A 15,284-nucleotide genomic window follows, 5' to 3' on the forward strand; every position below is an offset into this window, starting at 1 on the left:
CCCTGGAGAACAGGTTACCAAAAATTAGGTGGCAGAGCAAGGCATCTTCGTGATACTTGCAAACAGTCCTTGTTGGGCCAGGATTGCCCCATGTACAGTCCTGCAGGATAAACCCTGCTCTTGTGTTTTCCTTGCTGGCGCTCAGCCCCTGTCCCTGGGTTACTCCTAGCATCAAACTACCTCACATACAGAGAGGCTGGTGAGTCTGTACCTGTCCTCAGGCAACCACTGATCAGAGCAAGAGAGGGACAGTGTCTGCCGGAGTCTGTTCAGGAAGGGTGAAGGCCACCTTCCCTGCTGTGATTCCTTCTCCCCGCTCCACCCCTCATGTGGGGACAGAAGTCCTTTGGGGCTCAGCTCTTACTGCTGCCATTTGCGGGACCTTATTCTCCTGTCTTTTGCCCATCCCCTGCTCAGCTGAGCTGTCATGCTGCCTCACTGGCATGTTTCTGATGTCAAACATTGGACCTAGGGACCTTTTAGAAACAGCAAGTTGCCCTTTCTCTGTCTGCCCTTTGAGGACAGCTGTAGCAGATGCTTCCTGGTGCTTCTTAGCCTTCATGGGTGTTAGTAAAAAAGAAAATTGACGGCCAGATGTAGTTTGCTCCCTTTGTGCTCAGTGGTTGTGACTTCAGCCTCTGATCCTGCCGAACCCAGGACAGGTCCCTTCTAAGCTAAGCAGAAACTGAATTATTTCATACTTTCAAAAACCAAGATGGTCCTTCTGTGATGGACGGACAGAGGAAATAAACCCCAGGGAGTCAAAGCCCTGAGACTAACCCTGGAAAGGTAAGACCTAGCCCTGTTTCAAAATGTGAGAGGTTGTGGGTATAACAGAAGGTGTCACAAATAGTTGGAATTAAATTATTTCCTGTTGATTGCCCTGTGATTTCTTCTTAGGTCTGTGCAGGTGGTGAGCATTGCAGACCATCCATCTTCCCGCGTTCCCAAGAGCAGCGGGTTCCAGCTCCGTGCCTAGGCCTGGCTTTGACAAACCTGGGTCTCCTCTGCACGACTTCAAGGGCTTTGCTGCATTGAGGTAGATGCTGACGCACATACTGGTGCTTTGCTGAATAAGGCACCCCTGTGGTTTTCCAGATGTCACTGTTTTCTCTCCACCCCACACTTTTTCTGCTGGAGAGAACAACCTGGTTCTGCTCCCTCAGGCTTCTGACTGGCAGACCTGCTGCTGCTGGAGTGAAGTTCGTTAACCCTTTGTACTGTCACACTCCAACTTTGCTAATGTGCAGGCTTAGCCTTGGTTTTCTAAATAGTTCATCTGCTAGAAGGGCTTTTTGGGGTGTCACTAAATTCATACCTCATGTTTGGCGCAGCCTGCTCAAAGGTGATGTCACTAAGCACTCCCTTTACAAACGGGAGTAGTGCTCGCTTTTATAGCGTGGTGCTGTCAAGGGCATAGCGAGAGCTACCTCCGTTTTCCTTGTGCACAAAGGGCTTCTGTCTGTTTGGACAGCCTTGCACAGGTCATATTGAAAACCATGATAGCATGCAGCAACATCTGAGTAAGTTAGTGTTTGTAGTTTGCCAGGCACAGTTCGCAGCAGAGCTGTGGATGTTCATCTGAGCTGAATTTATTCTTAGTATAAACTGGCAGTCAGTTCATACAGTTACACCGTTTATAAAATATCAGTATAAACTGACAAATCTCTTAAGTTAGTGGACCTCTGCCCCTTTATACAAGAAAAAACTACAGATGAATGCTGCAGGTTAAATTTAGGATAATTCCATCTGCTTTTTCCTGCTCCAGGACTAATCATCAGCAAAAAAGATCCCCCAGGTAGATGAGGTGCATCCTAAGGGTGGCTCACTAGTTTGAGTCAAATGCAGGTGTCCTGGTTTCAGCTGGAATAGAGTTAATTTTCTTCTTAGTGACTGGTACAGTGTGTTTTGGATTTTGTATGAGAATAATGTTGATAACACACTGATGTTTTAGTTGTTGCTAAGCAGCGCTTATCCTAAGTTAAGGATTTTTCGGTTTCCCATGCTCTGCCAGCAAGCAGGTGTACCAGAAGCTGGGAGGGAGCATGGCCAGGACAGCTGACCCCAACTAGCCAAAGGGATATTCCATAACATAGGACGTCATCCTCAGTATATAAACTGGGGGGAGTTGGCCAGGAGGGGCTGATTGCTGCTCAGGCGTCAGTCAGCGGGTGGTAAGCAATTGCATTGTGCATCACTTGTATTTTCTTGGGTCTAACTTCTCTCTTTTTTTGTTATATTCCTTTTAATTGCAATTCTTATTATTGTTGTTATTATATTTGTATTATTGTTATTGTTATTATAATATTTTAAATCTTTTATTTTGTTTTGTTTTAGTTAGTAAACTGTTCTCATCTCAACCCAAGAGTTTTACTTTTTTTTCCCCGATTCTCTTCCCCATTCCACTGGGAGGGGGAGGAATGAGTGAGCAGCTGTGTGGTGCTTAGTTACTGGCTGGGGTTAAACCATGACAGCAGCTCATGCTTGTGTAGCTGGAGGAGATTTGAGGAAAAAGTGAAAAGGTGTTTGCCTTGTGATGTTCTGTCCTGGTATGGATGTAACAGAGACACAGAGTCTCCAGGTCTGTTTTCCATGGTTTGCATGGCTCATCAGTAATGAAACAACCACAAGTGCCACGGTATCGGCATAGCAGCTCTTAAAGCTTTACAGTCTGCACGTCCTTCGACGAATGAGGTCTGAGTTGATGTGGTCTGCATTTACAAGGGCATTGCAGGGGAATCTAGAAATACTCATTGTAAACTTCTGCCCTATGTTACCTATGGGGGGGGGGGACGGGACGGGACGGGGAGTTAAAGCTCTGCCCAGGGGTTAACCTTGGGCTACTGGTAAAAACTAAACTGAGCTAATGGAAAACAGTCAGCTCATGTGAGAATTAACAGGTTTTCTGCCAACAAGCAGAAAACCTGCTGAAACGTGCCTCCAGGGCCCTTCCTAAACACTGTCATGGAGCTGGTGTCAATGGGTCCTGTCTTCTCAGCTCATGTTTGGGGGGGGGGGGGGTTTATCCCCACAGCAACATGAATTCTTCTAAGTATTTTCACAGTGGTGCCTGCACTGTTACCCCAGTGTATGCTTGGCTTAGCTGGTCGTACAGTCAGGTTACTGCCTACAGCCTGCCAGATACGTTCCTGCTCCTCTGCCTTTTCTTGGATTTCCCTGCTGACTGCAGATTCTGCATCTCAATCCTGATTTTTTGTTTTGTTTTCCAGACCATCTGGCTGGAGTAGACCTGCTAAATGAGGTGGCTTCTCTGTTTTCCACAACAGTCTCCCACCACTGCTGGGTTTGTCTAAGACAGCCCTTGGATCTTGTTGCTTGCAGGAGCTGAAGGAATCGTGTTCAGAAAAAATGAATTTAAGTTTTTTGTTCTTGTTACCCTCTCAACACTTGTCTCCCCAACCTTAATAAACCCCAGCCTCTCAAGGAACCAAGCTGTTTTCCTTCCAGCCTGGAGGAAAGAAGGGGATACTGTTAATTCTAGTTCTGTGTCCCTGGGGTGGGACAGCACTCAAATACTGCTGCTGTTTGTGTCCCTGTACCAGTATTTTTGTCCTGTTTCTGTCTGGGTCTGAGGTTGGAAGGATGGAAGTGGTGTCTGGAAAAGGATGGGAGATGATCCCTTTGCCCGCACTGGGTAAGGTTGCTGGCAGTTTTCTGAATAACCATCTTATTTTCCCTTCCCAAGCTTCCTTCCCTGCAGTGCCAAGAAACTGAGTCCTGCTCCGCATGGTGGGTTTGCAGCGCTGAGCCCCTGCTTCGTTTGCGTGGCCCCTGTCATCCAGGGTGGTAGGTTCCCTCTTCCACAGGGATGGAAACAGCATAATTAAAACTTCAGTAAAGGCCTATCAGAATATAGTGCTTTGACAAACTTTAAAAGAAGCCGTATGTAAAGCATTGCACTATTCTCTGCCTAACGCAATTCGGGTTCATTTGATGCATTTAATGGGCAGGATGAAGTGGGGGATTGGCTGGAAGAGAGGGAAAGCCCTGCAGAACCAACTTGGCACCTCTTCACTGCGTGAGCGGAGGGGCTGGAGGGATGTGCCGCAGAGCTCTCCTCTCCTGCTCCCAGCGCCGGACGGCCCCGGTATTGTTGCTGCAGCTGGTGTTGTGAATCAGGCCGACGACAAGCGCATCCTACTATCCGGCTATTTCACTACACCAGGGTTGCATCATACCACTCGCTTCGCTCTTCGCCCAGCGTCTGGAGTCCTCCTGTGCCTCCTGGAGCATTTTTGACTGTGCTGTGTTTAACAGATACACACCCACACCTGTTTAAGAGACTCCGTGATTTGTGCTGGTTTGGGCAAGGTAGCATTTTTGGTCAAATAATGAGGTTCTAAAATAAAGCCATTTCTGCTGGGCATGAGTCTGTTGTTGCATCTGTTGCGAGAGGAAGCTGGTGTCTACCTTGCAGGAGGTGTTGCGCAAGGTGCCGGGGTGAGGCTTTTTCCTCATCCCCATCTCACCCTTCTCCCTGTTCGCAAGGCCGGGTGTTGGGAATGGCAGCAGCACCACCTGTGCCGGCACATTTTGCGTGGTGATGCCCGGGTGCTGGGGGGCTGAGCTGTGCAGATGCAGGCAGCGCTGCCTGCCCTCAGCTTCCTGGGTAAGCGGGTGCGTGCTGGCCGGTGCGGGGCTTATGCAGTTGTGGAGGGCATCTGCTCACGCACAAACAATACAACGGGGCTGTGGCAAGTCCTCAAAAAGCAGGTTAAAATTTGTGCGTGAATGCAAAAGACAGCCAGAGGCAGCAGGGCAGGCGGCCCAAATTTTCCATTAACTTGCAAAGCACAGGGGGCTGAAATTCAAATGGGCTCTGGTGCTGCCCTCAAATTTTATTGCCTGCTGTCTTCGGCGATCTTATCTCTAACTGCTTTTAAGAGCGCATGTGACACCAGGCTGCAGAGGTATAAAAGATGCCTGTCCCTCCCCCTGTCCTCGCCTGCTGGTGGCTGTAGGCTGAATACTGAGTGGCAGTGCGGCCTCAGCTTCTGTTTTATGTGACGTGGGGAAGGGTTTAAGTGGCTTATTAAATCAGGGATGGGATTTGGGGGAGTTTTGAACCCTGGGCACTCAGCGGTTCCCTCTCCCTGGGGTTGGGAGGGGAATGAGGCTCTAAGACTGTGAGGTGTCTCTGCTGCCTGGCACTGGAGAGCTGCCAGCTCCCAGCCCTGGGCAATCCTGGAGGGACTGTGGCTGCCACCACTCCATGTCCCCCAGCCTCTCCAGCCCCCTTCCCAGCCCCCTGGCATCCAAGTCCCAGCAGGGACATCCCTTCCATCCCTTGATGTCAAACTGCCCCCCCCCCTTTCCCCTGGTTTCACCATGAGATAAAGGGGCTGTTTCCCTCCCTGTGTCTGGCACAGCTCAGTGCCCCAGGCAGCAACGCAGATGATTGACAACATCTGCCAGGTCTGGGGCGGTATCCCAGGGAAGGCGAGGGTGTGTGGGAGTCTTGCTCCCATTTTCCATAATAAATCCCGGTGGGAACTGAATGTTCCCAGGTTGGGGCCGGAGGCAAACTCAGCGCTGCATTTCTCTACCGATCTGTCCTTGGGACTTAATCTCAAATCCGTTATCGCCGCCCCCATCAAGCGCTGGGAGGCAGCGATACCGATTACAGCGGTTTTGATATCCCTTCCAGCTATTTTTTTCCCCCTGACCAGCTCAGGGTGGTTCAAGCCGATTCCTTTCCCCCATTAGCAATGGCGGTGGGTGGGTGCCGGTTGCCTTGCTCCGGTTTTGCTGCGTATAAAGCAGGCGAGCCCCTCTCCACCCTGTCCCTCGCCCCACAGGGACCTGGGCAGAGGCGATGGCTGAGCTGCCCATCCCGGAGCTGCCCACTGCCCTGGCCCGCTGCAGCGGCCGCTTCACCATCAGCACCCTCCTGGGCATGGAGGAGGGTGGCCGGGGTCCCTACGCACCCACCGAGGGGACCGGCTGCGACAGCGCCCAGCCCACCCACCTGTCCGGCAGCACCCTCTGCACCAGGACCTTCGGCTACAACACAGTGGACGTGGTGCCCGCCTACGAGCACTATGCCAACAGCAAGGGGGTGGGCGACGCCGGCAAGGGCAGGCCCTCGCTGGCGGACCTGCACTCCATCCTCAAGGTAAGGTGGGGTTCGGCTGTGCCACTGGCGTCTCCAGCATCCCCTGGCCGTGCCACTGGTCCCTGCGATGTGTCTGTGGCGTGGCACTTTGTCTCCTGCTTCTTGGTGCCGTAACTGGTGCCGTGCTGATGTGCATATCTGCGGGAAGGTCCCAGAAGCCAGAGGGATAACCCAGCTGTTTCCAGCTGTGTGCTCAGCCAGAGCTCTCCCCTTGTCTGCACACACACACGCACCCCCCCCAGGGATGGCCGGCTGCCTTCAGCCCTGTCTGCCTTCATCTGCCTTCCCCTTGTCCCCGCAGCCTGACCCAGGCCGCCTCCATGTGCCGGTGTCCGACCCACAGCGGAGCAATGGCCTGCCAGACGCCGGGCCGGAGGAGGCAGCAGGGGAGCCGGGCAGAGCCCCCGTGCCAGAGCCTGTCCGCTTCGGATGGGTGAAGGGCGTGATGGTGAGTGCGACTTGTCCCACGGGGAGCATCCTCCTGCCTTCCCCCCCGCCCCCGAGCATTTGCCCCTTGTCATTGCATTTTTCCTAATTTTTTTTTTTTTTTTTTGCAAGTGACTGTGCTCTGAATAATTCCTAGTCCTCCTTGGCAGGCTGGTTTTAGCTCGGAGGGGCAGGAAAGCCGGCGTGCCCATGGCTGTCCCCAGGTGCCCACAGGCTAAGGGCAGGTCCCCCTCTCTGTCCCCCCAGATTCGCTGCATGCTGAACATCTGGGGAGTCATCCTCTACCTGCGCTTGCCCTGGATCACCGCCCAGGCGGGAATTGGTGGGTGCCATGGCACATAGTGGGCAGGCAGGATGACAACACCAGTGGCCCAAAACACCTGGGGAGGGGGGATGCCGGCAGCATTGAGTGTGGGGTGATGTGGGGGGGGGGTCTATGGGGCTGGGGAGGGATGCAGGAATGAAGCGGTGCCGTCTCCCCGCAGCCCTGACGTGGCTCATCATCCTGATGTCGGTGACAGTGACCACCATCACTGGCTTGTCCATCTCCGCCATATCCACCAACGGCAAAGTGAAGTCAGGTAGCACGTCCCCCGGCCACCCCAGGGGGTCTTCACCCTGGGGCTGCCCTGTGGACATGAACCCCTGGCACGGGCTGTGAGGTGCAGGGGGACCCCTGAAAACTTGTGGGGGAGGCAGTTAACCCCACGGGGTGTTCCCACCACCTCAGGGGGCACCTACTTCCTCATCTCGCGGAGCCTCGGGCCAGAGCTGGGTGGCTCCATCGGGCTGATCTTCGCCTTCGCGAACGCGGTGGCCGTAGCCATGCACACGGTGGGCTTTGCCGAAACTGTCCGGGACCTGCTGCAGGTAAGAAAGCAGCTCTGTATCCTCCGGGTCCCATCCTCTCCATCTCCTCCATCCCCACCTCCTCCCTGCACAAGCTAAGCTGCATTAATTATCAACATTTGCGTTAATGTCGGGCCACGGATAATCAACCACTAGCTGCTAAAACTCGTGGCAATCCTGGTGGTTTGGTAAGGGAAAGGGTTATTTCTGTGTCGTGGACGGTTCCCCCTCCTCAGGAGCACAACTCCCTCATCGTGGACCCCACCAATGACATCCGCATCATTGGGGTTGTCACCGTGACAGTGCTGCTGGGCATCTCCCTGGCCGGCATGGAGTGGGAGGCCAAGGTAATGCTTGCTACTTCCACTCACCTTATTCCCTCAGGCCGGTAAGAGCCATCCCCGCTGCCCACCGGGCATCTGAGGAGCGGAGGATGCCTGTAGCTCTCTGAAAACAGGCGAGGGTTTCTCCTAATGAGTTTTTCACCTTCTCGGCGCCCAAACCCTGATCCCTCAGCTAGTTCTTTCTGGTCTGGCAGGCGCAGATACTGTTTTTCCTGGTCATCTTGGTTTCCTTCATAAATTACCTGGTGGGGACTGTAATCCCGGCCACTGCCGAGAAGCAAGCAAAGGGCTTCTTCAGCTACCGAGGTGGGTCCATGATGGGTTGGCGTTACGCTCAACAGGTACGTTACGCTCCAGCACATAGCTGGAGGCCGGCTCTTTGCTGCTGTTAGGGGAGAAGTTTGCTATGGGAAAGTGCTCCTCGCTGAAAGATGTCGTTAAACGCATGGTGTCTTCCTCCCATGGGTTACCTACCATCAGCGGTGTGCCTCCATCCAGCACTGAGATGCTTCAGCCGGGAGAAAGGCAGTTGGGAGGCCCCAAATGCTTCTCCTCTGCTTCCTCCCCAGCCGACATCTTTGCTCAGAACTTCGTGCCCAACTGGCGTGGACCCGAAGGCTCATTCTTTGGCTTGTTTTCCATTTTCTTCCCATCTGCAACCGGCATCTTGGCTGGGGCCAACATTTCAGGTGACCTGAAGGTGAGTTTTGACTGCTGCTGACTGAGCTAGTGTTTCTCAGGGCTGAAGCCCCATTTTCCATGGGGCTTTGGTTTTGATCCAACTTTTAGACACTGTTTTATTTCTTCTGGGAACTTTGGGGAAGGCTCAGCCAGGACATGCTCTGCGGCTTTGTGTTGCAATTAATTAAAATTTCTCCTGTATAGCAGCCACAATTAAAATGCCATTTTAGCAGTGCTGCTGGAAAGCTCTCTTACATCTCTCTGTGACTCCCATGGGCAGGATCCTGCCGTGGCCATCCCCAAGGGCACCTTGATGGCCATCTTCTGGACCACCGTGTCTTACCTGGTGCTTTCTGCTACGATCGGTAAGCGGCACGTCCTTGGGTGAGCTGGGTAGGACTTCCCTGCCAAAATGGGTGGCCTGGGAGGATGCAGGTGGTGGGAGCCAAGAGCAAGCCGTGGACGCCAGCACTGATACCCCAGGGCGAGTGCCGCAGGTGCCAGACCTCATTCCTGCCCCCACTGGGGGAGCAAAGTCCTTCTGGGTGGGCAACGCAGCTCATGGCATTGCTCATAGCCATCGTGCAGTGGGGCAGTCCCACGGCAGGGATTTGGGGGATGTCGCAGACAAAGGGACATGGGGCTGGGTTGCGTGAAACCGCAGAGAGATGCCAGCCCCGCTCCAGCCGTGCCACAGGGCTGTGGGGATGGCATGTGTGCAGGAGGCGAGCAGGCACTGAGTGGGTGCTGCGTGCCCCCCCCCAGGTGCCTGCGTGGTCCGGGACGCCTCGGGCAGCCTGAACGACAGCGTGGCAGTGGGCTCACCGGGCTGCGAGGGACTGGCCTGCAGCTTCGGCTGGAACTTCACCGCCTGCGCCCAGCGGCAGAGCTGCCGATACGGGCTCAGCAACTACTACCAGGTGCTGCTCGGGGCCATTGCCCTCCTGGGTCCCTGCTCCTGGCCAGGTTTGTGCTGCAAGGGATGGGTTTCCCGGGGCAGCCCCATGCCCGGCAACCCCCAGCATCGGGGGAGGCACCCATGCCGTTAAAGCACCCATGTGACAGGGATGCACCAGGAAGCGCATCTTCCTCGGGCTTTTGGACGTGGCTGAGCTTTGCCGCCTGGATAATGTTGATGGAAAAACACTGAGGGCAGCAGGATGGGGCCCAGGGGCTGGAAATCCCTTAGGGCCAGGGTGGAGGTTGATGCGCTGGGGGTGCCAGGGTTCCTGACCGCCTGGTTTTCGGGCAGAGCATGAGCATGGTCTCTGGATTCGGCCCCCTCATCACGGCGGGGATCTTTGGCGCTACTCTCTCCTCAGCACTGGCCTGCCTCGTCTCAGCCCCCAAAGTCTTCCAGGTGAGAAGGTGGTGCATCCACATCCCCCAGCTCCCGTCCCTGAGCCCGGCAGTGGGAGCAGGCGATGCTCCTGGGTGTGCACCCAGCACTGCAGGGCTTTGTGGCCGTGAGCAGCTCCGGAATGAGGATGCTGCTGCCATCGGTGAAGGCACGAGGCCAGTTCAGCGCTTGCTCTCATGGGTGCAAGAGCCACCACAGCACTGCCATTCCACGTCCCCGGTGAAGCCCACTGTCCCCAACTCGTCTCTCCCCACAGTGTCTCTGCAAGGACCAGCTCTACCCTCTTATAGGCTTCTTTGGGAAGGGCTATGGGAGGAACAGCGAGCCCATCCGCGGCTACATGCTCACCTATATCATCGCCGTCGGCTTCATCCTCATCGGTAGGTGCTTGCCACCCTGGCACCCTCCTAGTGCCTGCCATCAGCCAGGTGGCTCGGTCCCCGCTGCCGACAGCTCACTCTCCTCCTCCTCCTCTCCGCAGCTGAGCTCAACGCCATTGCCCCCATCATCTCCAACTTCTTCCTCTGCTCCTACGCCCTCATCAACTTCAGCTGCTTTCATGCCTCCATCACCAACTCTCCAGGTGGGCTGTGCCGCGCTGTGCAGTGCCATGCAGCGGGCAGCTCCCTGTCTGGCTCCCCATCCCGGCAGCGGCCGCTGTGTGTGTTTTTGTGCAGGCTGGCGACCCTCCTTTCGGTATTACAGCAAGTGGGCTGCGCTCTTTGGAGCCGCTGTCTCAGTGGTGATCATGTTCTTGCTGACATGGTGGGCAGCCCTCATTGCCTTCGGCATTGTCATCTTCCTCCTGGGATATGTCCTCTACAAAAAGCCGGGTGTGTGGCGGTAACCTGGCCCCAGTGATGCCCCAGGAGGTGTCTGGCCCCGTTGCTAATCCATCTTCCCCACGTAGATGTCAACTGGGGTTCCTCCATGCAAGCTAGCTCATACAACATGGCCCTGAACTACTCGGTGGGGCTGAGCGAAGTGGACGATCACATCAAGAACTACAGGCAAGGGCGGCTCGGCATGGTGCTGGGCACAGAGGGAGGGGGATGCAGAGCCAGCCGCTGCCACCAGCAAACTCAGGGTGGCTTCATGCCCATGGCCATGTCCTCACCACCAACCTCAGGAACTGGGAGCCCCATCAAAATGTGGCTGTGTCCAAAATCCGACGCCTTTGCTGTGTGGGCAGAGGTGGAAAGCAGAGCAAACCTTGTCTTCGCCATGCCAGGCAGATGCAAATGTGTTGGTCTCATCTGATATAAAAAGACCAAAGAGTGAGGCTGGACAATCAGCTGCATGATTTTGTCTCATCCTAAAGATGGTCCCTATAGTTGCCTCTGGCCAGGCATGGGAGAAGAGACACGTTCCAGAGAGGCTCAGTGCCTCCAAAGTAACAGCCTGTGCCCCCTCTTCTCTCCCTGCCTGCAGACCGCAGTGCCTGGTGCTGACCGGCCCTCCCAATTTCCGCCCAGCCCTGGTGGACTTCGTGGGGACCTTCACCAAGAACCTCAGCCTGATGCTCTGTGGCAACGTGCTGATCGTGAGTCACCTACAAAAGCCGGCTGGTTCCTTGTCCTGGGGGCTCCGGCCACCTGTGGGCAGCAGGCTGGGAAATCCAGATGTGTCCTGGTGGGCTCACGGGGTGGGGATTGAAATGTGCCCATTTATGTGCCAGCAGATGATGAAATGTTTTGTCTGGAAGGCTCTCCAGCTTGTTAAGCAATATTTATGAAGAATCAGGATGTCCCTGTGGGCTAATAGCTTTCTCTTGCCAATTAATTGCCAAAGCAAAGATGCAGTAGGACGAGGTGGTTGCTCAACCCTGGGTGGTCCTGCAGCCCTGAAGCCTCAGGAGCAACTGGGGACATGTGGTGCAGCAAATGCCAGCTCATCCACAGCCATGGGACTGCTGGCATCGTGTGTGTTGGCTGTCGACTCCCAAAATTCACTGGTTTTCTTGCTGTGATTGCAAACTCCCATGTGTGCAGTGGTTACATCCAGGTCTTGCCAATGATTTGGGAAGAGAAGAGTTGGAGGTCCTTGGTGGCAAGACCACCAGCTGGAAGGGGCTGCCTGTGCCTGAGCCCCTGCCCCTGCTCCCCTCAGGGACCGCGGAAGCAGAAGATGCCGGAGTCCCGGCTGACAGCAGATGGCCACACCAAGTGGCTTATGAAGAGGAAGATCAAGGCTTTCTACACGGATGTGGTGGCTGAGGATCTGAGAAGTGGCGTCCAAATGCTCATCCAGGTAGAGCCGTCCTTGGCCATTGACCATCAGGATCCCTCCTCTTCCATCATGGCTCAGGAGGCTCTGACCCCGCTCCCTGACCTCCAGGCATCCCCGTTTGCATCGCTCTTCGGTGGACTGACACCATCTGTGTCTGTCTGTCCCTGCAGAGGGGTCTCATAGGGACATCTATCCGTAGGCTGCCGGCCTCGGGAAGATGAGACCCAACATCCTGGTGCTGGGCTACAAGAGGAACTGGCAGACAGCGTCCCCACAGAGCCTGGAGGACTACGTGGGCATCCTGCAGTACGGCCATGCTGGCTCCTCTGCCCCTCGGGGATGCCAGCACCCGGCAGTGGCCCTGCAGTTGGGTGCAGGGACACTGTGGCCACGTGCGCAGGGTCCAGCCGGGCTGGCAATGCTGCCCAACATGAGCTGGCCACCGTTAACTGCCTTCTCCTCCCTCCTTCCAGCGATGCCTTCGATTTCAAGTATGGCATGTGCTTAATGAGAATGAAGGAAGGGCTGAATGTTTCCCGAGTGATGCAGGCTCACGGTAAGCGGTTTTGGGCAGCTGACGATGCTCAGAGATGTGCCGGAGCTGTAGGACATGCCAGCTGGCACTGTGTCCCCAGGTGAAGGTCACAGTCCTGGGGAGACATCATTCCTGGGCTGGGACCGAAGGGGATGGGGACAGCAGGGTGCTGCCCAGCTGCCCGTGCTCTTCCCCTCCCTCCCCAGTTAACCCCACATTCGAGGCAGCAGAGCACCCTGAGGAGAACGGCACTGGTGGCAGAGCAGCCCCAGGCACAGGTTGGTCCTGTCTTCGGTCCGCCCGGAGCATTCCCAGCTCTGAGGATTATTTTCAGGGAGCCAGGTTTGCAGGCGGGGGTGTGGGTTTCAAGCAGCAACAGGGAGCAGGGCTGCAGGACCAGGAGGAAGTGGTGCCTTTAATCTGTGGCCAGCAGTGCCCCACATCGACACCAGGACCTTCTTGCCCTGGCAGTGGACCCCACCACCTTGGCTGGCGAGCAGCAGGCAAGCACCATCTTCCAGAGCGAGCAGGGCAAGAAGACCATCGACATTTATTGGCTCTTCGATGATGGAGGTAACCCTCACCTTTGGCTGCAGCTCTTCACCGTCCATCTGTCCAGATAATGTGAACCCAGGACCTCCATCACGGTGCCCAGGAGGGCTCAGTCCTTCCCAATTGGTGCCAGGGCATCCCTGGCATCTGGGGTGAAGAAAGCACTGGCGAGCCCATGGGGTTGCCGCCGCCACGTCTCCCATCGGGTGTTTTGGGGACAGGTCTCACGCTGCTCATCCCCTACCTCCTGGGGCGCAAGAAGCGGTGGGCAAAGTGCAAAATCCGGGTGTTTGTCGGCGGGCAGATCAACAGGATGGATGAGGAGAGGAAGGCGTAAGTGCTGGCGGCCACTCACACCCCCGCAGCCCCTCTTAGCCACGTGGCCACCGCTGCTCTCCCCATGGGTGGGTGGCAGGAGCTGCTTCCCCGCCCCAAGCCCCCCAGGCTTTGCCATAATGGGATCTGTGGGCTCCGACCTGGCTGCTTTGCCTCTCTCCTCCAAAAATCAATGGGATTTTGGAGTGGGAAAAAAACAAGTGCAAACTGAGGATGGCGGCGGGGGTTTCTGCCAGGGCAGCTCCCTGCCAGGGCAGCTGTGCAATTTTTGGAAAAAATGTGTCCATTTACCTCTGGTAGGATCGTCTCTCTGCTGAGCAAGTTCCGCCTCGGCTTCCACGAGGTCCACATCCTCCCTGACATCAACCAGAAACCCCGGCCAGAGCAGTAACCACCCCCGTCCCCTTCCCCCCCCTCCCCCAGCACCCCCAAACCCACCCAGACCCCCTTCCCCAGCACCGTCTGCTTGTCTTGCAGCATCAAGAGGTTCGATGACCTGATCGCTCCCTTCAGGCTAAATGACGGCTTCAAAGATGAGGCCACGGTGAACGAGATGAGGCAGGACTGTCCCTGGAAGATTTCTGATGAGGAGGTTGACAAAAACAGAGCCAAGGTAGCACCAGTGCCGGGGGGGTCTCCTGCTTTTGAGACAAAATTCAGTCTTTTTGGCAACAATTATTTTGCATTTGTCAACACTCTTTGCTCCACAGACGCTTCGACAAGTGAGGCTGAATGAGATTTTGCTGGATTACTCACGGGATGCAGCACTCATAGCCATGTAGGTGCCAGCAGTGCCCTCACGCCCGTTTCTTGCCCCATGGAAACAGTCCCTCTGAATGTTCACTCCCCCCAGCACGGGGAGATCCTGGGACGGTGCCGCACCGCAGTGAAAAGCCCTCGGAAGGCACCAAGGGGTCCAGTCCAAGTCTTAATGGGGGGGCGGGGGGGAGGATGTGGTGTTGCCCCTTTTTAGGGAAATTACCTCAAAATTAGCACTGGATTGAGAGAAGGGTTAAGGATGGAGCTTGGCTCACCCGGCCCCTTCCTGCTGCTGCAGCACACTGCCCATCGGCAGGAAGGGTCACTGCCCCAGCTCCCTCTACATGGCCTGGCTCGAGACCCTCTCACAGGACCTGAGACCCCCCGTCATCCTCACCCGAGGAAACCAAGAGAACGTGCTGACCTTTTACTGCCAATAAAACTTCCTGGATCCCTGCTGACTCAGGATGTGAATTTTTCAGGCCAGTTTTGATCTCAGAGCATGCTCGCTTGAGGGCTCTGGGGGAGCAGCGAAGGCAGGTGGTCACCAGCTCTCGGGAAATGTCCACCACACACAGCTGCCACCCTCTTACAAAGACTTGTTTTGCTGACCTCGGTCTTTGGAGGTTGTATATAGATATAAAATAACGCAGGTCCCATAGTACAGGCATCACTCCGGCCCCGGGCTTAGCCACAGCCATGCAGGTGAAGTGTGGGGTCCCATCCTGAGAGCAGCAAGGGGACAGTGGGACCCTCGTGCCTGGTCCCCCAGCAGAGCCCAAGCAATGTGCAGGGACTGACCCATGGCCTTGGCAAAGCCACTGTCCCAGGGTGAGAACTGCCCCAGGGGGACAGGAGCGGGTCAGCATCAAGCCCAGGGGCTGTGGGGACCCTGTATGGCTGCTCGGGGACGGGGACTCCCAGCCGCGAAATAGGCTGAGTCCGTCCCCAACAGTCAAGCAGCAGCGAGATGTCATCTTGGGCTGCGGTGCCTGGCTGCAGGCATGGGTCCAGCTCCGAACGGAGACAAAATTAACCACCAGAACCAGGACATTT

General features: G+C 55.7%; 1 protein-coding gene across 2 annotated transcripts; it reads left to right on the top strand.

Moving 5' to 3' along the window:
- The first annotated feature begins 5,836 nt into the window (after positions 1-5,836).
- On the top strand, positions 5,837-14,978 carry SLC12A3 (solute carrier family 12 member 3). Of its 2 annotated transcripts, XM_069793070.1 has the most exons (27): positions 5,837-6,136; positions 6,438-6,584; positions 6,830-6,905; positions 7,069-7,164; positions 7,314-7,453; positions 7,669-7,779; positions 7,971-8,082; positions 8,346-8,476; positions 8,738-8,822; positions 9,223-9,377; positions 9,710-9,817; positions 10,074-10,197; positions 10,299-10,400; positions 10,495-10,650; positions 10,728-10,827; positions 11,249-11,360; positions 11,927-12,067; positions 12,246-12,352; positions 12,520-12,602; positions 12,788-12,859; positions 12,968-12,987; positions 13,082-13,154; positions 13,355-13,466; positions 13,770-13,856; positions 13,947-14,082; positions 14,180-14,247; positions 14,527-14,978. In XM_069793070.1, the coding sequence occupies exons 1-27, from the start codon at positions 5,837-5,839 to the stop codon at positions 14,666-14,668; spliced, it is 3,096 nt and encodes a 1,031-aa protein (XP_069649171.1). In that variant the 3' UTR covers positions 14,669-14,978. The 2 variants fall into 2 exon arrangements, with proteins under 2 accessions (XP_069649171.1, XP_069649170.1); XM_069793069.1 differs by lacking the exon at positions 12,968-12,987 and having other exon boundaries at positions 13,053-13,154.
- Positions 14,979-15,284: the final 306 nt, after the last annotated feature.

Source organism: Haliaeetus albicilla, chromosome 10, assembly GCF_947461875.1.
Source record: "Haliaeetus albicilla chromosome 10, bHalAlb1.1, whole genome shotgun sequence".
Taxonomy (NCBI): Eukaryota; Metazoa; Chordata; class Aves; order Accipitriformes; family Accipitridae; genus Haliaeetus; species Haliaeetus albicilla.

What these genes read in the sequence shown, in the direction of transcription:
- SLC12A3 (XM_069793069.1), top strand. Translation starts at nt 5,837, where the DNA reads ATGGCTGAGCTGCCCATCCCGGAGCTGCCCACTGCCCTGGCCCGCTGC. An exon ending in CAGCCCCCAAAGTCTTCCAG is followed by an intron (nt 9,818 to 10,073) that starts GTGAGAAGGTGG and finishes CTCTCCCCACAG; the next exon opens with TGTCTCTGCAAGGACCAGCT. An exon ending in GATGCAGCACTCATAGCCAT is followed by an intron (nt 14,248 to 14,526) that starts GTAGGTGCCAGC and finishes CTGCTGCTGCAG; the next exon opens with CACACTGCCCATCGGCAGGA.